Source organism: Stegastes partitus, unplaced genomic scaffold (genome assembly GCF_000690725.1).
Source record: "Stegastes partitus isolate 25-593 unplaced genomic scaffold, Stegastes_partitus-1.0.2 Scaffold705, whole genome shotgun sequence".
NCBI classification, from domain to species: domain Eukaryota; kingdom Metazoa; phylum Chordata; class Actinopteri; family Pomacentridae; genus Stegastes; species Stegastes partitus.
In genome coordinates, this window is record NW_007578436.1 from 192482 (window position 1) to 215172 (window position 22691).

At 39.4% G+C, this 22691-nt stretch overlaps 3 protein-coding genes across 4 annotated transcripts; 2 read left to right on the forward strand and 1 right to left on the reverse strand.

The window, feature by feature from the left end:
* Nucleotides 1-952: 952 nt before the first annotated feature.
* Nucleotides 953-6196, forward strand: LOC103363971 (zinc finger protein 36, C3H1 type-like 1). Its single transcript, XM_008290956.1, has 2 exons — nucleotides 953-1127; nucleotides 2689-6196. Exons 1-2 carry the CDS (start codon nucleotides 1074-1076, stop codon nucleotides 3937-3939), a joined length of 1305 nt encoding a protein of 434 aa, XP_008289178.1. The 5' UTR covers nucleotides 953-1073; the 3' UTR covers nucleotides 3940-6196.
* A 4665-nt stretch (nucleotides 6197-10861) lies between these two features.
* On the reverse strand, nucleotides 10862-15876 carry trappc6bl (trafficking protein particle complex subunit 6B, like). Of its 2 annotated transcripts, XM_008290958.1 has the most exons (7): nucleotides 15806-15876; nucleotides 15397-15494; nucleotides 15078-15145; nucleotides 14863-14980; nucleotides 13451-13534; nucleotides 13186-13279; nucleotides 10862-12979 (listed from the first exon to the last, which is right to left on the reverse strand). In XM_008290958.1, exons 2-7 carry the CDS (start codon nucleotides 15490-15492, stop codon nucleotides 12948-12950), a joined length of 492 nt encoding a protein of 163 aa, XP_008289180.1. In that variant the 5' UTR covers nucleotides 15493-15494; nucleotides 15806-15876; the 3' UTR covers nucleotides 10862-12947. The 2 variants fall into 2 exon arrangements, with proteins under 2 accessions (XP_008289180.1, XP_008289179.1); XM_008290957.1 differs by lacking the exon at nucleotides 15806-15876 and having other exon boundaries at nucleotides 15397-15564.
* Nucleotides 15877-16183: 307 nt separating this feature from the next.
* Nucleotides 16184-19588, forward strand: bloc1s3 (biogenesis of lysosomal organelles complex-1, subunit 3). Its single transcript, XM_008290959.1, has 5 exons — nucleotides 16184-16252; nucleotides 16497-16612; nucleotides 17290-17476; nucleotides 18205-18305; nucleotides 18719-19588. The coding sequence occupies exons 2-5, from the start codon at nucleotides 16499-16501 to the stop codon at nucleotides 18902-18904; spliced, it is 588 nt and encodes a 195-aa protein (XP_008289181.1). The 5' UTR covers nucleotides 16184-16252; nucleotides 16497-16498; the 3' UTR covers nucleotides 18905-19588.
* Nucleotides 19589-22691: the final 3103 nt, after the last annotated feature.

A 22691-nucleotide genomic window follows, 5' to 3' on the forward strand; every position in this document is an offset into this window, starting at 1 on the left:
AATTCTAGACAGGATGAATATAAAAGGCTCTTCAGTATGTTTAATCCTAATATCCACCATATTTGATATATGAGGTTCTTAACCAATATTTTTTTTCATGTGCCTGAACAAAGCCCTATAGCGAGGCATATAACACACTGTAAAACATCAAATCAACTCAGTTTTTCTGCTGTACCGAATGTAAATATATACATTTTGCTAATTTCTCGTTAACTGAACTTATAACTTTTACATTCAGACCACTTTACAATGTAAAAAAAAGTGAGATTACATAACTTGACATAAAGGTCTCGCTGTAACCAGTCTAGTTGATTCAACTTAATAACTTGAGGTAGTTTTGTCAAGTTCAGGTAATTGATTTTGAGCTAGTTTTGGACTTTGAACTAATTAATCAATCAAAGTGTCACGTGTTTCTGAGCTAAATGAATGAATGAATAAAAATGATAGATAGATAGATAGATAGATAGATAGATAGATAGATAGATAGATAGATAGATAGATAGATAGATAGATAGATAGATAGCAAAGGGGATCGTGCAAACATTTAAGGAGTATCAGCACAAAAATAAAAATCAGTATTTCTATATACTAAAAACGCCTAGATAGATAGATTCAAACATATAAATCAATGCAAAAATAAATATGACAGATATACTGTATAAAAAATAATTGAAAAAAAAAAAAACAAAACATGTATGCAATTGAAACATACACGTTGTTTCTCTATATTTTCCCAAAAGGATGTCATCAGACTTAATTTTCTGACAACTATTTCTTGAGTCTGGGTTTAAGTTAAGGAGACAGAAGTTTTGTGGAGCCTGCAGCCCGTCATGCAGCTCCGGAGCTGCGGGCTTTGATGAAAACAAGCCGGGCTGAATGGAGCGGAGTGGAGCGGGGGAGTGGCTAACAGCGCTGTTAGGTTTTAAATCCACACGTGGTCTGGGTCTTGGGCTTGTTTAGCACCGACCGCATACACAACTAGAAACTTCTGACCAACTCATGCCAGCGAACTGCCCACGTCTATCGCTGCCGGGGCAGACAGGATCGGACGAAGGTTTTGATAGCTCAGCAAAATGCCATCTTACCCCCTGAACCAGTTTGCTGACCTGGAAGAAATGATGTGCAAGGTAAACGAAACGCGCAAAGAAAGTTGAGCGGAGCAAAAGTTGGCTAGGTCGGGGCAGGGCGGGGGTGTTAGCCTGCTAGCTGTGCACTTCACACACTTTTGCTGCTTTTCCCTCCGTGTTTTTCATGCTTCGGCTCGTAGATAATGGTGTTTTGCGGTTTAAAACGCCATTATTGGAGGCTTTATCGAGCTCTGGGGTGTTTTTGCGGTGTGAAAGTTGAGCTAACTTGTCTCAAAGTGAAGCGTTGTGGCGGCTGCTGTTGGAGTTCATCGCAACTCGGGCCCTTTAAACTGTCATTAAAGTAAACTAGCTCAGTTTGTGATTCACGTTGGTTCACTAACGTAGCCGCTCGACGCCGCCGGTTGACAAACAGTTTGTAACTTTAGGTGACTTATTAACCGTATTTAACATTAGAAAGTTGAATCAAAACATCCACCTAAAGCTCAACTTGTCATGCTTGAAACAAGTTGTGTGTTCAAGTTGTCCAGACGTGTTGTAGCTTGAGAGCTGTTAGCTCACTGGATGCTATTAACTAGAGGCAAGTTGTGTAATACTGGGCTTCTTGGTTATGTGTGTTTTTGTTTTTTGTTTTAAAACGAATTACGAGTGTTTGACTGTTGTACTTGTCCTGACTAGCAACACAGTGTAGCCTGCCCTGCTTATTATCCCATTAAAGCAGACTCAGGCAGACAGCTAGTTCTCACTTTTAGTTTTTTTTTAACTATACCTCATGTCAATATGGGTTTTAACCACTGCTATAGTAATTTACAGTACAGTTAAGGTTTCCAGTACTGAAATATGTCTTAAAGTACACTACTCTGCCTTTATTTTTACACCAGAAAGTAAGTTTCCTGTTTATGCCTGATTGTTTTACTTACACTTTCATTTCTTGTCTTGTAGATGCTGCTTTAGAATAAAACCGTGGCTTATAGGAATAGACTAAATCAAGAAGGACATTTCCAAAAACAAACATAAAAGACAGCCACATTAGTCTAAAGAGCTAAAAATGTAATTTTGTTGTATCTACAAAAACATTGGCATATGTTACCAAAACAAGATTACATGTCTGGCACAAGGTAAAAAGTTTTTGTGGATACTCTCATACAAACACTTTAGGCTCATCACCCATGATATGAACATAGTTTTTATGACAGGAGTTTATTCAGGATATCTGACAGCAACAGAATTTTCCAGTCAGAAATGTCACTGACAGTTGCAGCAGAAGAGGATTTTAAAATCCGCAGTGAGCAATATGTTTGAAAACCTGTGAATGCTACTTAAAATAATCTGTAAACATGTTGGTTGAAATAGGAAACTGCAAGATGGGGAAGAAAGCATTGTTTTGCATAATGTAACTGTGAAGTGTTCACTGTGGAAATGCCAAACAATTACAACCCTGCGACTATTAATTAGTAGCACAATCGTGTTTTCATTTTTTCACGGGTTTCTAAGTGCAGTGTCAGCAATTTACAGTCAGTGCACAAAGAACTTGTCAGGTATTTTTTAAATAAGATATTTGATGTGAAGTGTAAAGGCTAATGTTCTGTTGTTCTTTCTACAGCATTTACAGAATCTCGACCTGAGGGAGCCAAACAGACTCCCACCATCCCTCAGTCTGGCCATGAGAACACCAGGCTACATCAGTGAGCAATGTAGAAGTGCTTCGTTTTCCCTCTCATCCCTCTCCTGCCTGCCCACTGATCCCTCAGACCGTGTATTTCTGACCTCCAGCCAATGGGGGCAGCAGTCAGAAAGCGCTCTGTCCTCCCATCTTGGTAATTCCACCCAAAGGGGAAAGTCAGGCTTCTTTTCCCAGCGCTCCGTCAGCATGGTTGAGACCAGCAGCACCACAGGAGCGATGCTATCCTGGCCTGGAGCTGAATTAAAGAGCCCCCAAAGTGACATCAGCCCCACTGCACTGAACACTAGCTCCTCCTCATCTGTTTCCACCTCGTCTTCTTCATCACGCTATAAAACTGAACTGTGTCGATCTTTCACTGAGAGCGGCTTGTGCAAGTATGGTGGGAAGTGCCAGTTTGCCCATGGCGCAGAAGAGCTACGTGACCTTAACAGACATCCTAAGTATAAAACTGAGCCGTGTCGTACGTTTCACACCATCGGCTTCTGCCCCTACGGGATCCGCTGTCACTTTGTCCACAACAATGAGGAAGAGAAGAAATACTCCTACTCTCGCTCCTCCTCGTCTTCTCCCTCTTCCTCAAACATTCCCCACCAGCCACCTTCCTCCTCTCGCTCACACAGGCCTCCTCTCATGAGACAGAGCTTCAGCTTCGCTGGGTTTCCATCTACTCCTCAACAAATCCTTCAGCCTGCCCTCACTGGTCCTGCTCTTTCTGCCACCCCCTCCTTTACTCGTGCTCCATCGGCCTCTCCTCTTTCCTGTGCTGACGTTACTGACCTCCTCTCCCATGCCTTCCTGGAGATGGACTCTGCCTTCGAGGCCTCTCCTGCCCATCAGTACCAGCCCGCTATGAGCCAGGCTACTGCAGCCGATCCCCGCTCTCCATTCCTGCCTTCCCCTGACTCTGGCTTTTCTCCATGTGCGCTGTCTCCAACCGACTCCCCTTCCCTGAGGCAGAGCCCGGGTGCGACTGCGGTCCCTTCAGGACCACTGGGTGCCCGATCCCTGTCCTACACCTCTCTGTCCGACCAGGACCAGGATGGAAGCAGCTCTGCCAGCTCGGTCAGCGGCTCTGAATCCTGCGGAGGCAATAACGAAGCCAATGGCAAACGTCTAGCGGTTTTCAGTCAGCTCTCTGTTCCTGATGATGCTACTGGATTCTGCCTTTAGACCGCAGTGTGTAGGAACGCAAACATACATATTTACATACACTCAAACAAAGCACATTCAATACACACATACTTACACTCCAAGACCCACAGTACTCACACACTAGACACCTATAAATGCACCCTCCTCTCTTACACAGCTTCCTGACACTGAAGACGTTCTTCACATCTGTTTGGCGTCAGAGGAAGCAAAGAACTTTGTGACTGACTCAAAACACTCTGAGATTCCCGTTAGACTTCCGTGGTTAAAATGTCACGTGCGCAAGCCACAGAGATACGTATTATAAGATGTGTGTGTTGCCACCAAAACGGAGAACATATCAAGATAGATGGTTAATGAGCTGGAAGCCTTAGTGCTTTATCAAAATAGTATGCTGAGATGGCAAATTGTGACAGTTGTGAAGATATTGTAATCACAGTGTGATCGGCCTGTTGGCTGAGCCCAGCCACACCATTCATTTATCAGCATCTTATAAATGATCTAAAGAATGTGACAAAGCCAAAGACATCTGTTTGTAGCTCAGATTTGTTTTTGTTTGTTTTTTTTTCATTATGGTGGGACAGCACACAATGTGACCTATGCTTAGGAGTTGTTGTTCTTCCAGTAACTGTACACAGGATCGTTTATGAGCTCGAGAAATTGATTTTTTCCTCATAACTGTACAATCTGAGGTCATGTTTAGATCGCTGGCCCGCGAACCTGAATGTTACGTTTTTAAACTCTGTGCCTGTAGTGTTATTTAACAGGTCATGTTACATGGTTGAACCAAGATTTGCTTGTTTGTTTGGAGAGATGAGAGCAGGGGTGAGAGTCTTTTTTTTTTTTTTCTCGTCTCTTTTTAAAGAGTAAGCTAGAGTGAGTGGAGATATCTCGTTGGTAAGGTCACTGCAAATGCTGTTCTTCTGTTTCTTGTGGATTGTTGACAAACTGCAACCAGTAAAATGTCAAATAGCCAAATTCAAACTGCTACAGGAGAACGAGAAGGACTTGATCGTTCCTTTGCATTTGCTATGCTGATGTTGTATCACTGACTGTGCAATTGGAGGAATTTATTGGGCTTTGTTTTGCACAGTAGGCACTGATGAACCATCTACACTGAAAGTCACCAAAAATGAGATGTCATTATGTCACCATCTCATTTTTTATTTTTTTGTTAATCTGAAATGCCATCTGCAGAGCTTGATTTGCCAGGTGATTGGCTCTGAAGTAAAAGTTAAAGTCAAGTGAGTTGTTCTTGAAAGTTCTGTTTTCCTTTGTGGTGCTGAAATGCATCTTTAGATTATCTTATACACAAACATTCCCAGTCGTGGTCTTTTTTCCCCTCCCTTGCCTACAGGAACACTGTTACATTTTTGATGAATGTTTTTTTTCTTTTTTTTGTGACTCTCACCCCACCTCACTGCATCTCTCTGTCATTCAGTATTAATTCTTCCTGTTACAGCTTTGTACTGTTATGAATGTGCAGCGTCCTGGTCACGTCCACGTGCACTGTGCTCCCAGGTCCGTTGCTTTACTGAGCTAGATCCAGCATACTGTAGGGCTTAGGGGTATGTATGCTTTAGTGTTTTAGAAATGTTTATTGACTGTTCTGTGTGTTTATGATGTAGTTGGTTAGAAGAACAGCCACCAAGCTGTTCCTGGTCTATTTAAAATTGCCTTTTCATCAACATGTTTAAGGCCTGTTTAGTGGTAAAGGTGATAATCTTTAGTAAATTAATTTCTTTAATTTATTTTTAACGTATTTATAGAGGACTTTGAGTTGTTAATGCTTGTATCAAGTTTAATATATTTTGGTTTCTTTTGCTTTTTTTGTACTGGAAATAAAGTTTTTTTTTTCGTTTTTTTTTTTTAAACAGACTGTTTTGCATCATCACCTTCTCAGGGTTGCACTTAATCATCAACAGGTGAAATCCACACTGCCATGTTTGACACATCTGGTTTACAACCTTGTGTTGAGCAATGCAGAAGTTACAATCGTTAAATGTACTTCAACTTTCTGCCAAGTTTCCTATATTGTGCTGGCTGTAGTATAATTTGCAACACGTGAGGTTTTTACATGCAGGGTGCAGGGAGGAAGGAAGCAAGCAGGAAACCAGTGAACTGTCATTTATGTTTTTCATCTCAGCTCACATTCCCCAGTGACACTGTACTGTTGAGGTTAACTGTATCTATGCACAATATGTAAAATTGTTTCATGAAAAATCTGAAATATCAGCTTTTCATGGTATAAAGTCTTGTTTTAAGCTTTGTGACAGTCCAACTTTAGTCCATTCTTGAGTTTAAGCTTTGAAAAAAAAATCCCTGGACACTACCATGGGAAATAGCACATCATAGAAATCAAGTATTTCTTGGGTGTTCAGACACTACACGACTTATTTTCATCAATAAGTTACACTGTACAAAGGTGTTCCTGGCATACTTTCAAGGTTTAATAACACTAAGGAGCAGAAAATGACTCTCAGTTCCTCTAAGATGCAGTCTCAAGGTGATTAGGAATGTGCAAGCAATGCTGATCAATGAAGGCCTTGGCAGATTTTTATACTTCAAGGCTTTAGCAGTTTTTTTTTCCTAAGTATTTTCATAAAAACAGGAGGACGCTGTATGAATAATTAAGTAAACGCAAACCATTAAGCGGCCACTGCAGACTAAAGTGAGGTCTGAAAGGTTAGAAATAAGAAATGCGTCGCGAATTCTAAAAAGTTCAGGTGCAGTTCTGCATTTTCTAAGTGCAAATTTGCAAATCAAAACTGATTTAAGTAGAGTTTTGTCAAGTCATGCCTGTCTTAGTGACTGTGCTGCAGGAATATCAGGACGCCGGTGTGTTGCTGTGTGAGAGTGGGTGGGCGTGTGCAGTAATGCCACTAAGATTTCATGTAGAGATAAGAAGTCTTTTGTTTGGGCTTTAATCTCACCAATCCTGGGTACCGACTCATTTCCCTTTCGCCCTCCACTGATTCCATCCTCTCCTGTCTCTCTCTTTTTCTTTTTTTACATCCACCTTCTACCTCTGTGCACCAGTTTAATCTGGGTAGTAGTTTAATCTACTGTAGTGGCCAACAAAAGGTTGTAGAAGCACATTCTTCAATATCAGTTTAAACTTACAGACAACAGGTCCTTGTTGAGCCAAACTAGACTGATTTAGTGCAAATCTGTGATCACTGGCACCACTTTGTCTTCGCAGCATGTAAAACACTCTTGCTCTTCAAGACAAACCTAATAAAAGTAAAAGGCGAGGGTTTTAGATACATACTGATTGCTGACCCTGCAGGAATCTTTACTTTATGCACACACACAAACAAACACACACACACACAGGGGCTATTATCTTGTCACTGTTAACATGAGATGGGCTGGCTGTCTGGGAGTGATTAGTGGCTGTGAAGGGGTTAAAGGCATGTGTGTGCTTGTGTGGTTTGTGTGTGTGCGTGCGCGCGCACAATGCATTGTGTCCTATAGACATTCTCCCACACTCTTGCCCTGTGGGACATAGGAAAGGCAGGCAGATGGCTGTATTCAGGTCCACCGCGGGTCAACATATGGCCCCGAGAGACAAAGTTTGTGTTTGTGCGTGTGAGAATCTCACTCTTACTATGCATGAGTGGAGGAAGTTGAATGAGTCGGCAAGAAGAAGAAAAAAAAAAAGAAAAAGAAAGAAAAGGTAATAGCAGGGGAAGAAGAAAAAGCCGTGAAAAAGAAGTTGCGAGATAAAGGACAGTCTGAGAGGATGAAAGTGGGCGTCATCCTGTGAGATCAGATAGAGGTTGTATGCAGATTTGTAAGGATGCTCAGAGGAAGATAAGGCCTTTATTTGAGTCACTGAAGCGTAGTACAAAGCTTTTATAGTAAATCTTTAATTCTTGTTGACTGAGGTATCTTAATATTTAAATTAGTCAGGTAATTAGGTAAGTGTATAATATCGTAAAGTCTTAATATTTAGTCATTGAATTAGTATAATTTATAATATTGCATAGTATTTACCATTTAAACTTATCACATATGTTTCTGACACTATATTTTCACTACTGAAAAGCATTTTTTTTTTCTTTTTTTAAAAATTATATCTAAGTAGTGCTATCTGGCACTTTAGAGGCTAGCTAGCAGTCAGCTATAGCATTGACTAATAGCTAACTAGCCTAGCTATATTAAAGGCCCACATTGTGCCCTTTTCAGCATGTCAGTGAAAGCTTCGCATGTCCTAGAATGTGTCTTTCAATTTTAGGCATTTGAAGTGTCTGTTGTTGCTGTCGACACCGACTTCAGGAAGAAGACTGTCTCTACATCTGTGATTGACAGTGCACACCAAAACATTAGATGGCATAGACGTGAGTAACTGTTCAGACCAGGCTCTTCTATCACTTCTATAACGTTCTCTCTAGGTGACGGTGGTCGTATGGGGAGTTTGTCAGATGACGTTGCAGTTAAAAAAGCAGTAGTTTGTTGGTGCAGAGTGGCATCTTGGAAATGCTTTTGACGTGACTGGTGGTTATTTTAATGGACTATACTCGTCACGTTGTCTGACAACAGGAACAGAGCAGTATATGTGAGCACAGAGAGCAGGAGAGAAACAAACACTGGCTGAGTTTAGGCTGCACTAAAAGACAACAAGAGACATGAAAGCACAGTAACCCAGTTCTTCTTTATTGGTCTTAAAGTTTGTTTCTGGATGTCCCTCAGTGTTACAGTTTCTACAGAGCTCTGACCTGTGGGCCTACTAAACCTAAGGATTTTGTTGTTGTTGTGGGCATCAAAAATCTAAGTAATTCACCAGGTCTTCAGTCTTTCGAATGCTGATAATGCGTGAAGACTGTTGTAGTCACTCTTGCAGCCAACATTTGGCTTCATATCTTCACCGCTTTTACTTTATAACAAACACAAAACATGAATTTTTTTTAAACATAAAGTACTTATAACTATGTAGCTTTGATATTTAATATAGAGTCCTTCTGTTCCAATCAAGAAAATGAGTGCTTACATATGTGTGTGCTGTTTCAACACAAGTGTTATACAGTTGTGAAGATTTATTGATGTGATATACTTGCATTGTTTTAGACCTTAATTTATTAGGTTTTAATTTAATGACTATTGCCCAATCATGAGATTTCAAATTTTAAAATGCAGTTTGTTTCTGCCTATTACAAGCCAAAGTGAGCTGAAGTGAGCTGCTTGCGGGAAACCTAACCCACATCAGTTGTCTCTCTCAGCTTCTCACACTACAAAAGACTTGAGCCAGTCTATGTGGACAGTGTTACTGAATTGTAGCAAGTCATCAATTTAAGAGAATGAATACTGGCCTTACTTGTGCACCCCCAACACCTCCTTTCTTTTCCTCTAGCCCTTGAACACTTCCCTCCTCCTCCTCCTCCTCCTCTGCTCTCCTCCCTCCCTCCATTCACTGCTCCTCTTTGTGAGTGTATTTGGTGACATTGTGATGCAGTGTAAAGCTGGAGGAAGGGGAGCGGAGCGGCACAAAACAGCTGTTGCTGAAGCCTCACCACCATCCCTCAGTTTCACTGTCCCCAACAACCACCAGATTGTCGAACTTCCTACCGTTTGAGACATGTCGGTTCAGACGCAACAGCTTCACCCTTTCCTCTCCTCGCTATCACACCTCCTTCATCTTTCACTTCTCTCGCACTGCTTCCTCTTCGCCCCCCTCAGCTTCCCCCCAACCTCTAATAAACTTCTCTTTTCTACCTTTCATCTCCTTGCAGCCTCCTGTAGAGGCTCTTCATTCTCCCCGTCTCATTTTCCCTCTTGCCCACTCTCTCTCAGTCTCCTCCTCCTCCAAATCTCTACAATTCTAACCCCTCCTGGTCTTTCTCTCTAATCCCTCCTTCTGATTTTTTTTCTCCTCTTCTTTCCAGAGAGGATTTGGGCTAAGTGTTTAATGGGTTGCAACAAATGGGCAAAAGAGTGGGCTATAGTCAGGTGCTACACATTTATGCAGGCGCCTAACTCAATTTCCCTGACTGTTTTCTCCTTTCACAGCGTTCCTACAGTTGTATAGAAGGTCCACACATCCTGCTGTCACCTACGATGCACTGTGCAGATCAGCAGGGGTAGAGAGGCAGTGTACTTATAACCAGGGGTCTTATTTAACTTTTCATGAACTCTTCAGCTCATTCAAGTCCTCTTGCCTTGAGGTCCTCCATACGGAAGTAAGAACATAACACAGTTCCAAGGGCCAGCCCAGAATTTAAGACAATAGATGAAGGAATGTATTAAAGGGGAACTCCAGTAATGTGGTTACACTTCCATTAAGTTGGAGGACTTCTGAAAATAGTTTTTAAAAAGAATCATCAAAAGGTGCTGAGGTATATTGACTTCTAGCCCCTAAAAAGCTTCTAAAAGCATTGAATCCTACACTGCCCTCGCTAATGCATGCTTTTTGTTGGTCTTTAAACCTATGCTATAACAACCCTGATGCCGTTTTACAAATGTTTTTACAAGTTGAAAAAAAAAAAGTGTGTGAAATTGGTGAAGCACCTCTTTTCTTTTCTTCATCTCCCCCACTGTTTTGTCACCTTTTTAAGCATCAGTGTTATCTGCAGTGTTGTAATGAAACAGGATGCTTAAATTTAGCACACTATGACCTAAACGTCATTGCTCATAGATACCTGTATGAGGTGGCTTGTATTAGTTGGCTCCATCTGCATGGTTTTTCCTGTTATTGACTGCCCTTCTAGGTACAGATTTCACTGCAATGTTGTCATTTACGATAACAGCTATTACGACAAACATTGAATGAAATACAGAGGCTAGAGGGTTTTTTTTTCCTTGTATAGTAAAATACAAACAGGTACAACCTATCTGTATGACAGTAATGACTGTTGTCACAGCAGTAACTGTAATTATGGAAATTGGCATCAACAAGGCAGTTTTTTAAGACCCAAACCAGAGCCAGAGAGACACACTGAATGAATAACGTTGTATGTAAAGACCTTTATTGTGGAAAACTTTTACAGTGATGGCAGTGAAATACTGGAACATAGTCAGAGGTACTTTATTAGAGCAGAAAAAGGAAATAAAACCAGAGTGAGCTCTATAATCCATCAACTACTGCGGTGATATTAATGTGACGCCAAGCTTTGTACAAAATCTAATGATGGTTTTACCTAATCTGGGGTGAGCCTACTATAAACATTAAAATTGGAATTTAGTGAGGACAAGGCTTTGATAGTGAATATTTCAGAAGTGCAGTGTTCTTGCATGGAGCAGCACCTCTTAATACAAAGCTCATGATATGGATCAAAAACAAGAAAGTAATAGTTATAACTTAAGAAGGGATGTTGGGACTGCTGTTTCTACTACACATTGTGAAATATGTTGTCATGCATTTGCATGAGAACATCATAACTACGGGCAACTGAAGACATCACTTACTCTTCAGCATTTTCTTTACAGTGCCATGAAAAGGCACAGGAGAATCTTGATTTATTTGTTTTTTAAGCCAAAAATGTGAAAACAGCCTTTAAAAAAATTAATTACATTACTTTGTTGTTGAAGATTATTTCATTTAGAAAACATCCCACAAATACACAATGTGTTTTTTTTATGGCACTGTACAGTCACATTCGTTCAACTACAGAACCAAGTTTCTCTACACAACACATACAAACTATATCAAACTAAACTGGAGATTTCAAAGTAGATCAAAAGTAGAAGAGACAAGGAGACACTGAACATAGCTTCTGAAAGTGGTAAACTGGTGAAAGAGCAAATCTGAAACTCATGATGGCTTAATTTCTCCCTCTAGTGGCTCTAAGAGGCAACAGCTTTTACCAAGCGACAATGAATTTGTTTTCCTTGTGATCACTGTGGTTATTTTGTGGTCTTTTCTTAATCATCAGACCTTGTTTTTGTGGTGTTCTTGTCTCACCATTATTATTCTGTTTAGACAAATGCGTAGAGATGTTTGAGAAAGTCAAATAAATAACGCAAACAGGATATATTTACAACCTTTGAGACTTGTTTTTGAGGAGATTTGCTTTACAAAGCAAGATGTCATTAAGAAATGTAACCCAGAAATCCATGTGAAATATTTCAAATGCTTATTGTATGCTAGGAGAATATCCAAATGACATGTTTACATATAAATGCTGTACAAAGCAGAAAAAAATATACATTGTGGTGCAAAAAACAGTAGCCTGTAAACCCAAATGCTACACAGGAACAGAGTGATGCACTAAGCAGATGTCTTTCTGTTTCAAATTTATAGAAATTGGCATCACATCTACATATGAGGTAAACCTAAACTCCTGAAACTAATGACTCATTCTAGATTTGCATTTTGCCTTAAATTTAATTGAAATGACCTTGAGCAATACATGAAACACTCGGCTCCTACAGGCAATCTGCTCGAAGGCAGAGCAAAGCACCAGGAGCTGGATGTAGCTTCTCTCTGCGTCTGCAGAGAAACAAGTGCTGAATAATGAAGCTGCTGTGCCAGGTGTAATGATTTTCAAAGGGTCACTAGCTATTGTGTATGCTAAAATAGATTGTACAGCAGCTGACCGTCCTGAAATATCCCCCAAAATTATATCTTATCCTAGATTCTGCTGATCGTTCTGCCTTAGGTTTTTTTTTTTTTTTTACTTTTTTCATTTTCAGTTATTTCATATTAAGCATTCGATCCTGTCAAATTGCAGATGAAACATGACACAGATTATATAACTTATGAATAACTTTACATTCACATTATTGTTTTCACAGCCACCAACAACTGATTTTGCTTTCCAAAGCTAGCCTGAGTGAGGTCAAATGGGCCCAAGGAATAAAACAAATCTTTTTCCTCTATTAAGATGCCACAAGTATAATCAAAGTCCTTGCTCACCCTTTTTGCCCTGTCAGGGGTACCTGGTTTTCAGAATAATGGCAGTCCTTCTTTAGCCAGTTGTGGTAATCAGAGTTGATTCCCTCTGTAGCTGCACTGCTTAGTGGAAGAACAGGAACTACCACTGTGTCTTTGGATGCTGTTCATCCGCATCAGGGCAGCAAAGAGGATCAGGTCACAACTTCTGGATGACCACCTGAAACTTACCTGTCAATGCAAAAAAAAAGTACAAGAGGTGAACTACTTGTTTTTCCCTTAACAAACGCATCCAAACATGTCAACATGCACAAACTTAACTGACCACACAACCATTCTGACGCCTCACAACTTAAGTACAAATGTTTTGGCTACTATCGTTTATCGATTGGCAACTTCTGGCAAGAGTCATGGGTTGGTATTTAGATTGTACTTACAAGATGGCATGACGGAGACCTCAGCTGTCACTACGCTCTCTAGACCGAGGTTCGATAGAGCTCCTCTCACCACGCCACACGAAAAAGCAAGGTACTGTAAGAAAACATACACACAGACAAATAAACCTCATTTACAGCATAAGATGAATTCCAATTGTTTCTTGTCTGTCTGCCAAAATATAAAGCCTTAAGCACCTACATCTACTTGATCTCCATGTAACAGCATTAAGAATCTGCATTTGTGTGTGAGAGACTGCATTCTAACCTTAGGAGCCTGATCCAGGTACTGTTTTCCACTGGAGAGCTGAGTCAGCAGAGCAAATTTGTTATCTTGCAGAACATATGTACCCTGTGGTGGGATAGAAACATGTGTAAAAGACAAACCCCAGTAACGAACAACTGGAAATCTTGAACAAAATTATTTATTTGCAGTACTTTATTTTCTGGAGAGGTTCCCTGTGGAGTTTATGACCTCTAGTTGCACTACAGAGCGGTTTTTCTATGACTTTGTATGGATTTTGTGTACCTCATACATGTACATTAGGTCACACATGGTTGTGTACACATGTTGGTGGCACAGCTGAAATTCCTCCTGGTAGTTTGATGCTGTTTTAGTCATTAGCAAGTGGTGGTAACACACAAAATATGCAACACACCAGCAAACACAGGGAAGAGAAGGACTATAAGCAAACAGACATGGATGAAAATAATGCTGGATTTGAAGTAATTCAGAGAAATGTTTCAAGCGAAAACAAAAGCATTTGTTAGGGCTAAAGCATACATGAGTTGTTTTTCACAAGAAAATTTCACATTACACTGTTTACTTTTGTGTAAAGGAAATTTAGAGATTTGTTTCTAAACATACATGTTTAAATATGTGAAATGGCTGTAAACTATATAGTACTGAATTATAGAGTTAAGTCATTAAACTGTTTTTCAGTATTTTTTTTCAGGATACTTTGGGCGGGCCAGAAATTAGGGGAGCAATACTATTCATGACTCCTACAAATAACACTGTAAACTTACAGTTTGAAAACTAGCTATGTAAATGCATCTTCCCTGGCAGCCAGAATTTGCAGAGCAGCTTGGTATCCATATTTATATTTCCTTAGAATAATAAGGTGAAGAAGAGGGGGATTGGTTGTGTGTAGAGCCATGATGGAGAGAGGAGGATAACTACAAGCACCTGCCTCTGCAGTGACTATTCTACAGCAGTAACAGCAATTTTCATCAAAGACAAAGTGGGATTCTTGGATACTCCACTACTGATGAATATGGAACCATCCCTGGCATTCATCCTACTATTGCGCTGACACTGTCAGCAGTGCATGCCCACCAGTTGATGTGTTTGCTTAGTTTGTTACAACAGGTAACTCAGTCCAAAGCTCTAAGGGAATAAGGACATTACAAATCTACCATGTGTGTCTGTGATTTCCCATCTAAGCTGGGTAGTTGAGTTAAAATGAACTCAGGTGTGTTTGTGCAGTTAATTTGGTTTATGTAGGCTTATTTCTCACAAATCCATCACAGAGAAAGGTCAACAATCCTGCTGTGAAGGCTAGAAATGTCTGTGACACGAGAAAAAAAAAAAAATGCATAAGCACCCTTCACCAAAAGCATGGTGTGCCTGGGAAATCAGATGTTCCCACATACTGTTCCTTCACATTTTCATTTTACCTGATGGTTTGTTCTGAGGTTGTCAACCTGCCTCCTGAACACCTTTGTCCAGAAGTCTTTACAGACAAACTTCATGATGTCCAACTCATCCTTAAAGCTGGGGGAGTCTCTGGTCAGCCTAGACAGAGAAAACAGCAACTCAGACACTCACAATACGAGAGAATGTATGTCACACAGCTTTTTTTGTGCACATACAGTATGTGTTTGTCATCTACCTCTCAATGAGTCCTTGTCCCACCCTGAAGCCCATGCCTTCCAGGACAGAAACACACACAGCTCTGTCCTGAAGGGAAGAAATACACTTTATGTTAGTGTGATGTGTTCTGTTGAAATGATTACAACGTGACAGTGAAGTGTACTCTGAAGTCAGGAAAGAAATAGAGTTATAATCAGATACTTTACTTGTAACTATAAACATAGCTACCATTATAACAGTGGATAATAATAGTGTTTTGACTCCAGCCCATCGTCTCACTCAAGGATTTGCTGTATATTATGTGTGAGTTGATTGATTCAGGCCTTTAATGAGCTCACCTTGTTGTCCATCTCTCCTTTACCAGACTGCTGCTCCTTGTAAACATGAGACACTATCTCCATATGGAGGAATTCAAACAGAGCCTCGTCCGCCATTCCTGTCAAACACATAAAAGTGATATACAGCTCAGCATAACGCTTAAGTGAAGCAGTTTGAGTGAGTTACGTCAGCTGTGCTTCAAAACCACAATCAAACAATATGTAAACCCTCCCCCGAAATTAGCGTTAGCTAGCTAGAAGGTTAGCGTCTGATAGCTAATGTTGTTTGCTAGCAAACAGCGTCCAAGCTGTGATAAGCAGTTTCTCCTGTATCAGTATATGGAGGACGGTGAAGAAAAGCAATGCATGTATGCATGCTTAACGCATATTAAATCTAAATAAATTCCACAGAGTGAACAGTTAAATATACCTGTCAAATTCCTGTCAGCAATATACGAAGTACCCTGCCTCCTGGGGTGCACTCGATACGGTCACCAGTACATTCCTTTAAGGTCACATAGAGATACGCGGCGTTAACGGGAGATATGCTCCACAACGACCATGTACAGAAAGAAAACAAACATCCAGTTTTAAAACTATTTTTTTAAAAGTGTACAAGGCAAAAGCGAACCTTGTATTGTGACCAATACGCCATGTCACTTATAGCCTTCCCGAAAAGCATTACAAAACACATTCAAATTCGGTGAATGCTGGTATTATGTACAAACGCACCCTTGTTTCTGGGCTGGGATGTCTTCCAATTGTGGCCCGAAACGTCTTTAGTCACATGACATGTTGGCTGAGCTCTGATTGGTTCTTGAAAAACAAGCCACTTCCTGATTACTCATGTGATCTGTATTTGGATGTTGCAGGAAAGGTTTGGCACTTTTTGCATTTGTTTCATTCCCTAAAACTACTGTATATTTTAACATTCACGATTTATTTAACATTACGTTATAGTTTGTACCTGAGCAAACGTTAGAGCTAAGTGAAGCTTAAGTAGGACGTTACTCATGTGATTGACAGTATCACTGTTATTCAGTAACAATCTAGTCAGAAGTCAGTCGTTGTCAGACTGACTTCTAAAGTTTGGTTTTCTTTGGGTGTATGTGTTTGTGCAGTCATGTCCAACAGGTACCAGATAGTGGTGCAGGGCGAGGCGTCCGAGACTGACTCTGATGATGAAGTCTACATCACCTCACTGACTGCTGCCCAGACTGTCACTGCCGGAGCAAAGGTTCGCTTGTAGACATCCTCGTGTGTGAAATGTACAAAAAAGTCACGATAATGAAGTTTCCGATTCGTACCTTCTACTTTGGCAGTGAATAAAAAAAGCTAGCCTAATTTAGCGACTGATTCTCTGTAGACCTAATCTAATGTGGTTCTGATATATATATATATATATATGTATGTGTGTGTGTGTGTATAAAGTAGTAAAAATTTTTTTTTTTTTTTTTTTTTTTTTGCTATAGGAATAAAGGTTACACAAATCGAAAACTGTGTCTACATGAATCCTTAGGCTCTCTGGCATAATCTAGTCTTGATTTGACCAGTCTATATATAGTAGTAGTTTTTGACCTGGACCTTATGTGGTGTAAATTCATTAATATATATGTGGTGAAATTCCAAGTTTAAAAAAAAAAATTGCAAATAGAATGAAGCTTTCACAAATTTTAAACTGGTTTTCAGACAGAATTAAGCATCCACCTAGAAGGCCTTGCATGACTTTACATTATTAAAATATGTGAGAAAAAAGCTGAGAATCATTCGATCAGTGCTATAATTTCAGTTTCTCCTGACTTTCTCATCAAGTGCTGGATTAGAAACTAACGTCAGCGTTGTAAAAAAGTGTGTTTTTAAAAATTAGTCATTGACTCCAACCAGTCATTTTAATTTGTGCATGGATGCTTTCAGGTTCCAGGAGAGGCGTCTGAAACGGACAGTGAGGGTGAGACGGACGAGGCTGCCCGAAGCTCTGCAGTGAGACAAGAGAGTGCTCAGATACTCAAGAGAGACCTGCCTCCTCTTATTGTAGTCAGAGACCACCCTGACATACAGTCCATAGTGGAGGACAGGCCAAGCCCCTCACATAAGCCACAAGGTGACAAATGCTGCCAATAATAATATTGATTATGAGTGCTTCGGTGATTATAGTTAGTGTCAAAGACAAAACAAATTAAAAGTCTAAATTCTCTGATTTTTGCTTTGTAAATGTGAGTATTTTCTGCTTTCTTTCCTCCTCTGTGGCATTAAACTCAATATCTTTGGGTTGAGCACAAAGCAAGACTTTTAATGATGTCATCCTGGGTTCGGTGTTTTATTTATTTATTTTTTTAATTAACCATTTTTCTGACATTTTATAGACCAACTAGAAAGCTAGAGCTAAAAAAAAAAATCTAAATTGAAAATAATTGTTTGTTGTCAAAGAATGAATGTATGACTGAATGAAGACAGCTCCATTTGCTGTTTAAAATGTGCAACTCTGCAATTTGATAGAGCTTTAATGTAGAGTATCTTAGCATACACATTGTTATAATTCAATAAAAAGTTAATAAACTAAAATATAATTTGTTGGTTTTTATCAAATGGGTTTTATTGGGGTTTTTTAAAATAGTTTTTACTGTTCTTATTGTCCTGTCGAATAATTTCATTATACTTTTATTGTATTTTGCATTTTAGATGTTTTACATTTTTTTATATTTTGCGTTCAGCACTGTGTTTTGACTTTTGTTGTGTTAAAGTGCTTTATAAATAAAGTTGAGTTGAGAGGTACTGAACAATGAAATGGAGACCAATCCACTTACTTTTCTGTTCTATTTCTGTTTGCAGGTGACACCCTTTTACAACAGAAGCTGCAGGAGTCTAACAGCCGGCTGTATTCTGACGTGGGATTAATGGTGCGGCAGGTTTATGGCAATGCCAGCAAAGAGGTATGTTGATATGTTTGAATTAAGACACTGCTGGGAAAAATATACATAAATATGTCCCCTAAGTGCCTTCTAAACTATAATCCTACTATAGAAGCTAGTGCTCTTTTTCTCTAGCTTGAATAGCAACAAAAATAAGGTAAGCACCATGCATATTATTCTACACAAGAAAAGCAGTCAGACTGTGTTGAAAATATAGAAAAAGATGCTGGACTGCAAACCTGTTTTAAATTTGATTAGAGCGGATGACATGCGAGTCATGAGGGGGTTCAACTGAAAATTATTTGATAGAACCAGGAATTGCATGAGTAGATGTCAGAGATAAAAACAACAAACAAACACGTATTTACTGTAAGTGTGATGATACCTTTGTTGCTTTTAACGTCAAACACACAGCTGTTTGTGTTTTTGTGAAGGTTCGCACTGCAACATCTCAGCTGAATGCCTCACAGACCGCCATCATCAACGCGTCTCACAGCATCAGATTAATCCTGGACGACCTGAAGGCTGTGTCCGAGAAGATTGACATCATCACCAGCTGTCAAATACTGCCCGATATTAACATCAATAATCCAAATAATTATACTGCTCCTGTACCTTAACAAAATAAATGAAGATCCACTTTGAAATAAACATATCGTGACGATATTTACACTGAGTATCTGTGAGAAGGACTCAAGCTGCACTAAATAGCATGCTAGCTCTACTACTGTGTTTACATACAATGCCTATGCATAAATACATATATTTAAAGGTTGCACACTACACATGTATTTACCTGTCGGGTACTGCCTGTCCTTGTGTTCGGGGTTTAAGAGTAGGAGTCAAGAAACAACATACACGTTCTGTCATCTCATGTTTTGTTGATCTCTTCCAAAGTTACACATTTATACAAAAATTGACATTTATTTATCTTACTACCGATACAACTAATGTAACTCGACATTATTTCATAAACCAATCTTGACTGATTTTTGTACTTTTCTGGTCCTTTGTGATAGGTCAAGAAAATAGACCTGTATGAGTTTCTTATGTTGTTTTTTATTTGCTTGTGTGCTAAAATTGTTAAAATAAGGGTAAGTCAGTAATATAAAATCACACATTTCCATTAGTTCCTAATGTTGCTCTCATTTCTCATTGTTTTGGCAGCCAGGATGCTCTCTCTCTCTCTCTCTCTCTCTTTTTTTTTTTAAACGATTCTGACTACAGAGTTGTAAATTCCCAGAAGCAAGATGATGATTCATTAATGAGGCTTTGAATAAAAATCAATGTGGAGAAAACTAAAACAATTCTGCAGATTTTTTTTTTCACTGGCAGGGTATAAATATAAATTTATTTTCAAAAATCAATGTACAAAACCATGTAAACGAGCAAGAAACATGCATGAAAATTAAGGTAATGGTCGGTGATTCTATTGACAGTTTTCAGTAAAGGAAATTATAAATATACAAACATTGCATACTGCAGAAACAATCTGTAAAAATGTGTTCAGAGTTGATTGACTCACAGAAAAGTAACAAAACATCCTGTACTGTCTAGTGTTGGTCAAACTGTAGCTGCCTCATGGAATAGGACTTGAGCTTTGAAGAAACCTACTCACAGTCACAAACACAATCACAAAGGTCAGTTACATGAGAGTGAATACCACTAAATAATGCTACTGAATACCAGCAAATCGCCACCAACAATTCCAGACAATGTGCTCATCCACTGAGGCCATAAATATGTCCACACAGTGTGTCCGGAGACATGTCAGACCGGCGTGAAGACATACACCAGCACCACCACCAGCAGGTTGAGGACTGTGCCCACGATACCCACGAGGCCAAGCAAGTTTTCGCGGTCAACCTTGCATCTCACCGATTCAGGATGCTCAATGACAGGATCGACTGCCTGGAAGAGAAGGATGGTGCTCGTTTATAGCAGGAGGGATTAGACCAAGTTTATTGATATACTTCGGCCACCTGATGGCGCCATTGATACACTTAAAACATTGGCAGAGCTGTTCTTTTCTCTGCTTATCATTTACTGTATATCCATCATTTACAGTTAGGTGTATGTTTGTACACATTTCATGTTCCACATACAGTAAGTATGCGTAATATCAAGCATGTGCAACTTCCAGAGTAACATATTAGTTCAGCTTCAGTCTCATAAACCTGATTTATTCCATCCTATTCTAGTCTATCTTGTGCAGATAAGAGTTTATGTGATTAGAATTTTATGTTGCACATAAATATGTGTGTAGCATATCTATTTTATTTAACGCAACACACAGTGTAAGCTATAGTTGGTTAACTTATAGAGCATGATAGTAAGAAATATCCTATTCTACAGCAATCATTTAGTATCTGTACACTTTTTAATAATTTAATAATTCAAAGTATAAATTTATGATTATTAACTTTCAGCACATGGGACAGGACACAACAACACAGGACATGGAAAACAAAATGACAGATTGTTTAAACAATACAGTAGAACATGGTGGTATAAACAATCAAATTAGTGCACAGGTAGTTTTTGCATATGATTGAATATCAGGCATGTGAAGGTATGTTGTGTGATTGGGTACAACTCCAGCGATAAGACCGGCGATACAAGATACAAGATCAGGTCACCATCAGGACTATTTAAGTGGCTCAGCAGTATTTAATTTACCATGATTTGCATTTAGGTTTTGTTTTTTTATCAGTACACATTTTATGTCCCACATACAGTAAGTGTATGTAATATACTGTTATGCCATTTGCTAGTTTATTTAAAGCTACATGACAATGTTCTATTATATTCAATTCACTTGTGATTTGCAGTTAGATACATATCTGCCCCCATTTCATTTTCTCATTCTGGTTTCTATATGGTGATATTGTGGAAACTACAATCATGAGAATATGCCTATTTAGATTCTCAGTCATCCAGGTTATGAGTTTGAGTTTTGGTTAAAAGTGACTGGATTTCTCTTTTAGGTTCTTGAGGACATTTACCTGTAATCCAAGAGGCTTCTTCAGTTCTAACTGTTAGGTAACTGAGACAGTTTCTTGAATAAGAGGTGAACTGTCCTCAAGACCCTCAAAGAAAATTCCAGTCATGAAAAATGCACCAATTGCCTGCTACAAAGTTGTTAAACATAGGGGATTTTTCCTTTCAAAAAGCTAGATTCGTTGCACTTTAATTTACCTCTTTGGAGTCTTTCTTTCCTCTGGTATCCTTCGGTTCCAATGTGGGCTCCATTTGTCTCCTTCTAAACTCACTCCAACAGCAGCAAAAACTCCTTCAACCTTAATTCCGTCCCGAAACAAACAGATGCGAAGAGATGATGACTGGCAGGACTGTGTGCTCCACTGGTGGCTCTTAAATTAAAAGTCTTCTCTCCTCCCGGGGCTCTGGAGTCACAGAACTCTAATAAATGAGAAAATAAAAGGATGCTGCTTTGTTGTGCATCTAAAAGCACAGAGTGGCACATAAGGCCAAGAAGCTGCTCAGCTGCCCAGCCACTATTTCTGTGTCAGGTCATATATAGTTGGCTCGTAGCTGCCTCTGTGTGTGTGTGTGTGTGTCCTGTGGGCAATGTTACAGAAGCCTCAGATACTTTGAGGTGACATCATTAATGCCCTCTTATTTGCATGTGTATGTATATTGCCATTTTTCAGCATAATGGATAAGATTTGCCAATTTGTATCTGAAAGTGTGTGAACATACAGAGAATATTTGAAAGCCCTTAATGCAGATAAAGACACTGTCATGTCAAACTACTGCACTTTTCCAGTTTTACAGTCAGTTTTCTTTCCGCATCCCTATTCAATGCTCAGCTAAGGAGGATGGAGCTAAAAGGACCAGATTCACTGCACAGCCCTGACTCACATCTATTATGTTTAAAGAAGACAGAGCAGCAGAGCGTTTGCCACTGGATAACCTTTATTATAGACATCCGCTGAGGCTTCATTATAAGAAACGCTGAGAGGCAGAGGTGAGGCGTTGGCTCGGGTCATGATGAAACTCTCGCAGGCCATTTGCGATCTCACCTCATAACAGCCACCAAGTCACGGATGACCCGTCTAAGTGAGTTCAAAGTGACTTAGCAGTGCACAAAGAAGATTGTATTTAAACTGTTTAAACATTTTTCTTTTTTTAACATGAATATGGTACACGCGGCTAGATTCTGCACAACTCAACCATACAGTTCATTTTATGGAAACCGTTAACACCAATTCATTCAAAATTAACAGAATAGTAAACAAAATTGATTATTTTTTAAAAAATTGTTTGTTTAATTCATCAACAGTATTGTTATTTTTGCTGTGGATGAGAGTTGAAAAAAAACCCAACTTTTTTTTAAAGCTAGGTTTAAACTGATGTGCTTGAAGTTGCTGAATATGCAAATTTATA

What these genes read in the sequence shown, in the direction of transcription:
- bloc1s3 (XM_008290959.1), top strand. Translation starts at nt 16,499, where the DNA reads ATGTCCAACAGGTACCAGATAGTGGTGCAGGGCGAGGCGTCCGAGACT. An exon ending in CTGTCACTGCCGGAGCAAAG is followed by an intron (nt 16,613 to 17,289) that starts GTTCGCTTGTAG and finishes GGATGCTTTCAG; the next exon opens with GTTCCAGGAGAGGCGTCTGA. An exon ending in CCCCTCACATAAGCCACAAG is followed by an intron (nt 17,477 to 18,204) that starts GTGACAAATGCT and finishes TTCTGTTTGCAG; the next exon opens with GTGACACCCTTTTACAACAG.
- LOC103363971 (XM_008290956.1), top strand. Translation starts at nt 1,074, where the DNA reads ATGCCATCTTACCCCCTGAACCAGTTTGCTGACCTGGAAGAAATGATG. An exon ending in TGGAAGAAATGATGTGCAAG is followed by an intron (nt 1,128 to 2,688) that starts GTAAACGAAACG and finishes TTCTTTCTACAG; the next exon opens with CATTTACAGAATCTCGACCT.
- trappc6bl (XM_008290957.1), bottom strand. Translation starts at nt 15,507, where the DNA reads ATGTGTTTGACAGGAATGGCGGACGAGGCTCTGTTTGAATTCCTCCAT. An exon ending in GGACAAGGACTCATTGAGAG is followed by an intron (nt 14,981 to 15,077) that starts GTAGATGACAAA and finishes TTCTCTGTCTAG; the next exon opens with GCTGACCAGAGACTCCCCCA. An exon ending in ACCTGGATCAGGCTCCTAAG is followed by an intron (nt 13,280 to 13,450) that starts GTTAGAATGCAG and finishes GTTTTCTTACAG; the next exon opens with TACCTTGCTTTTTCGTGTGG.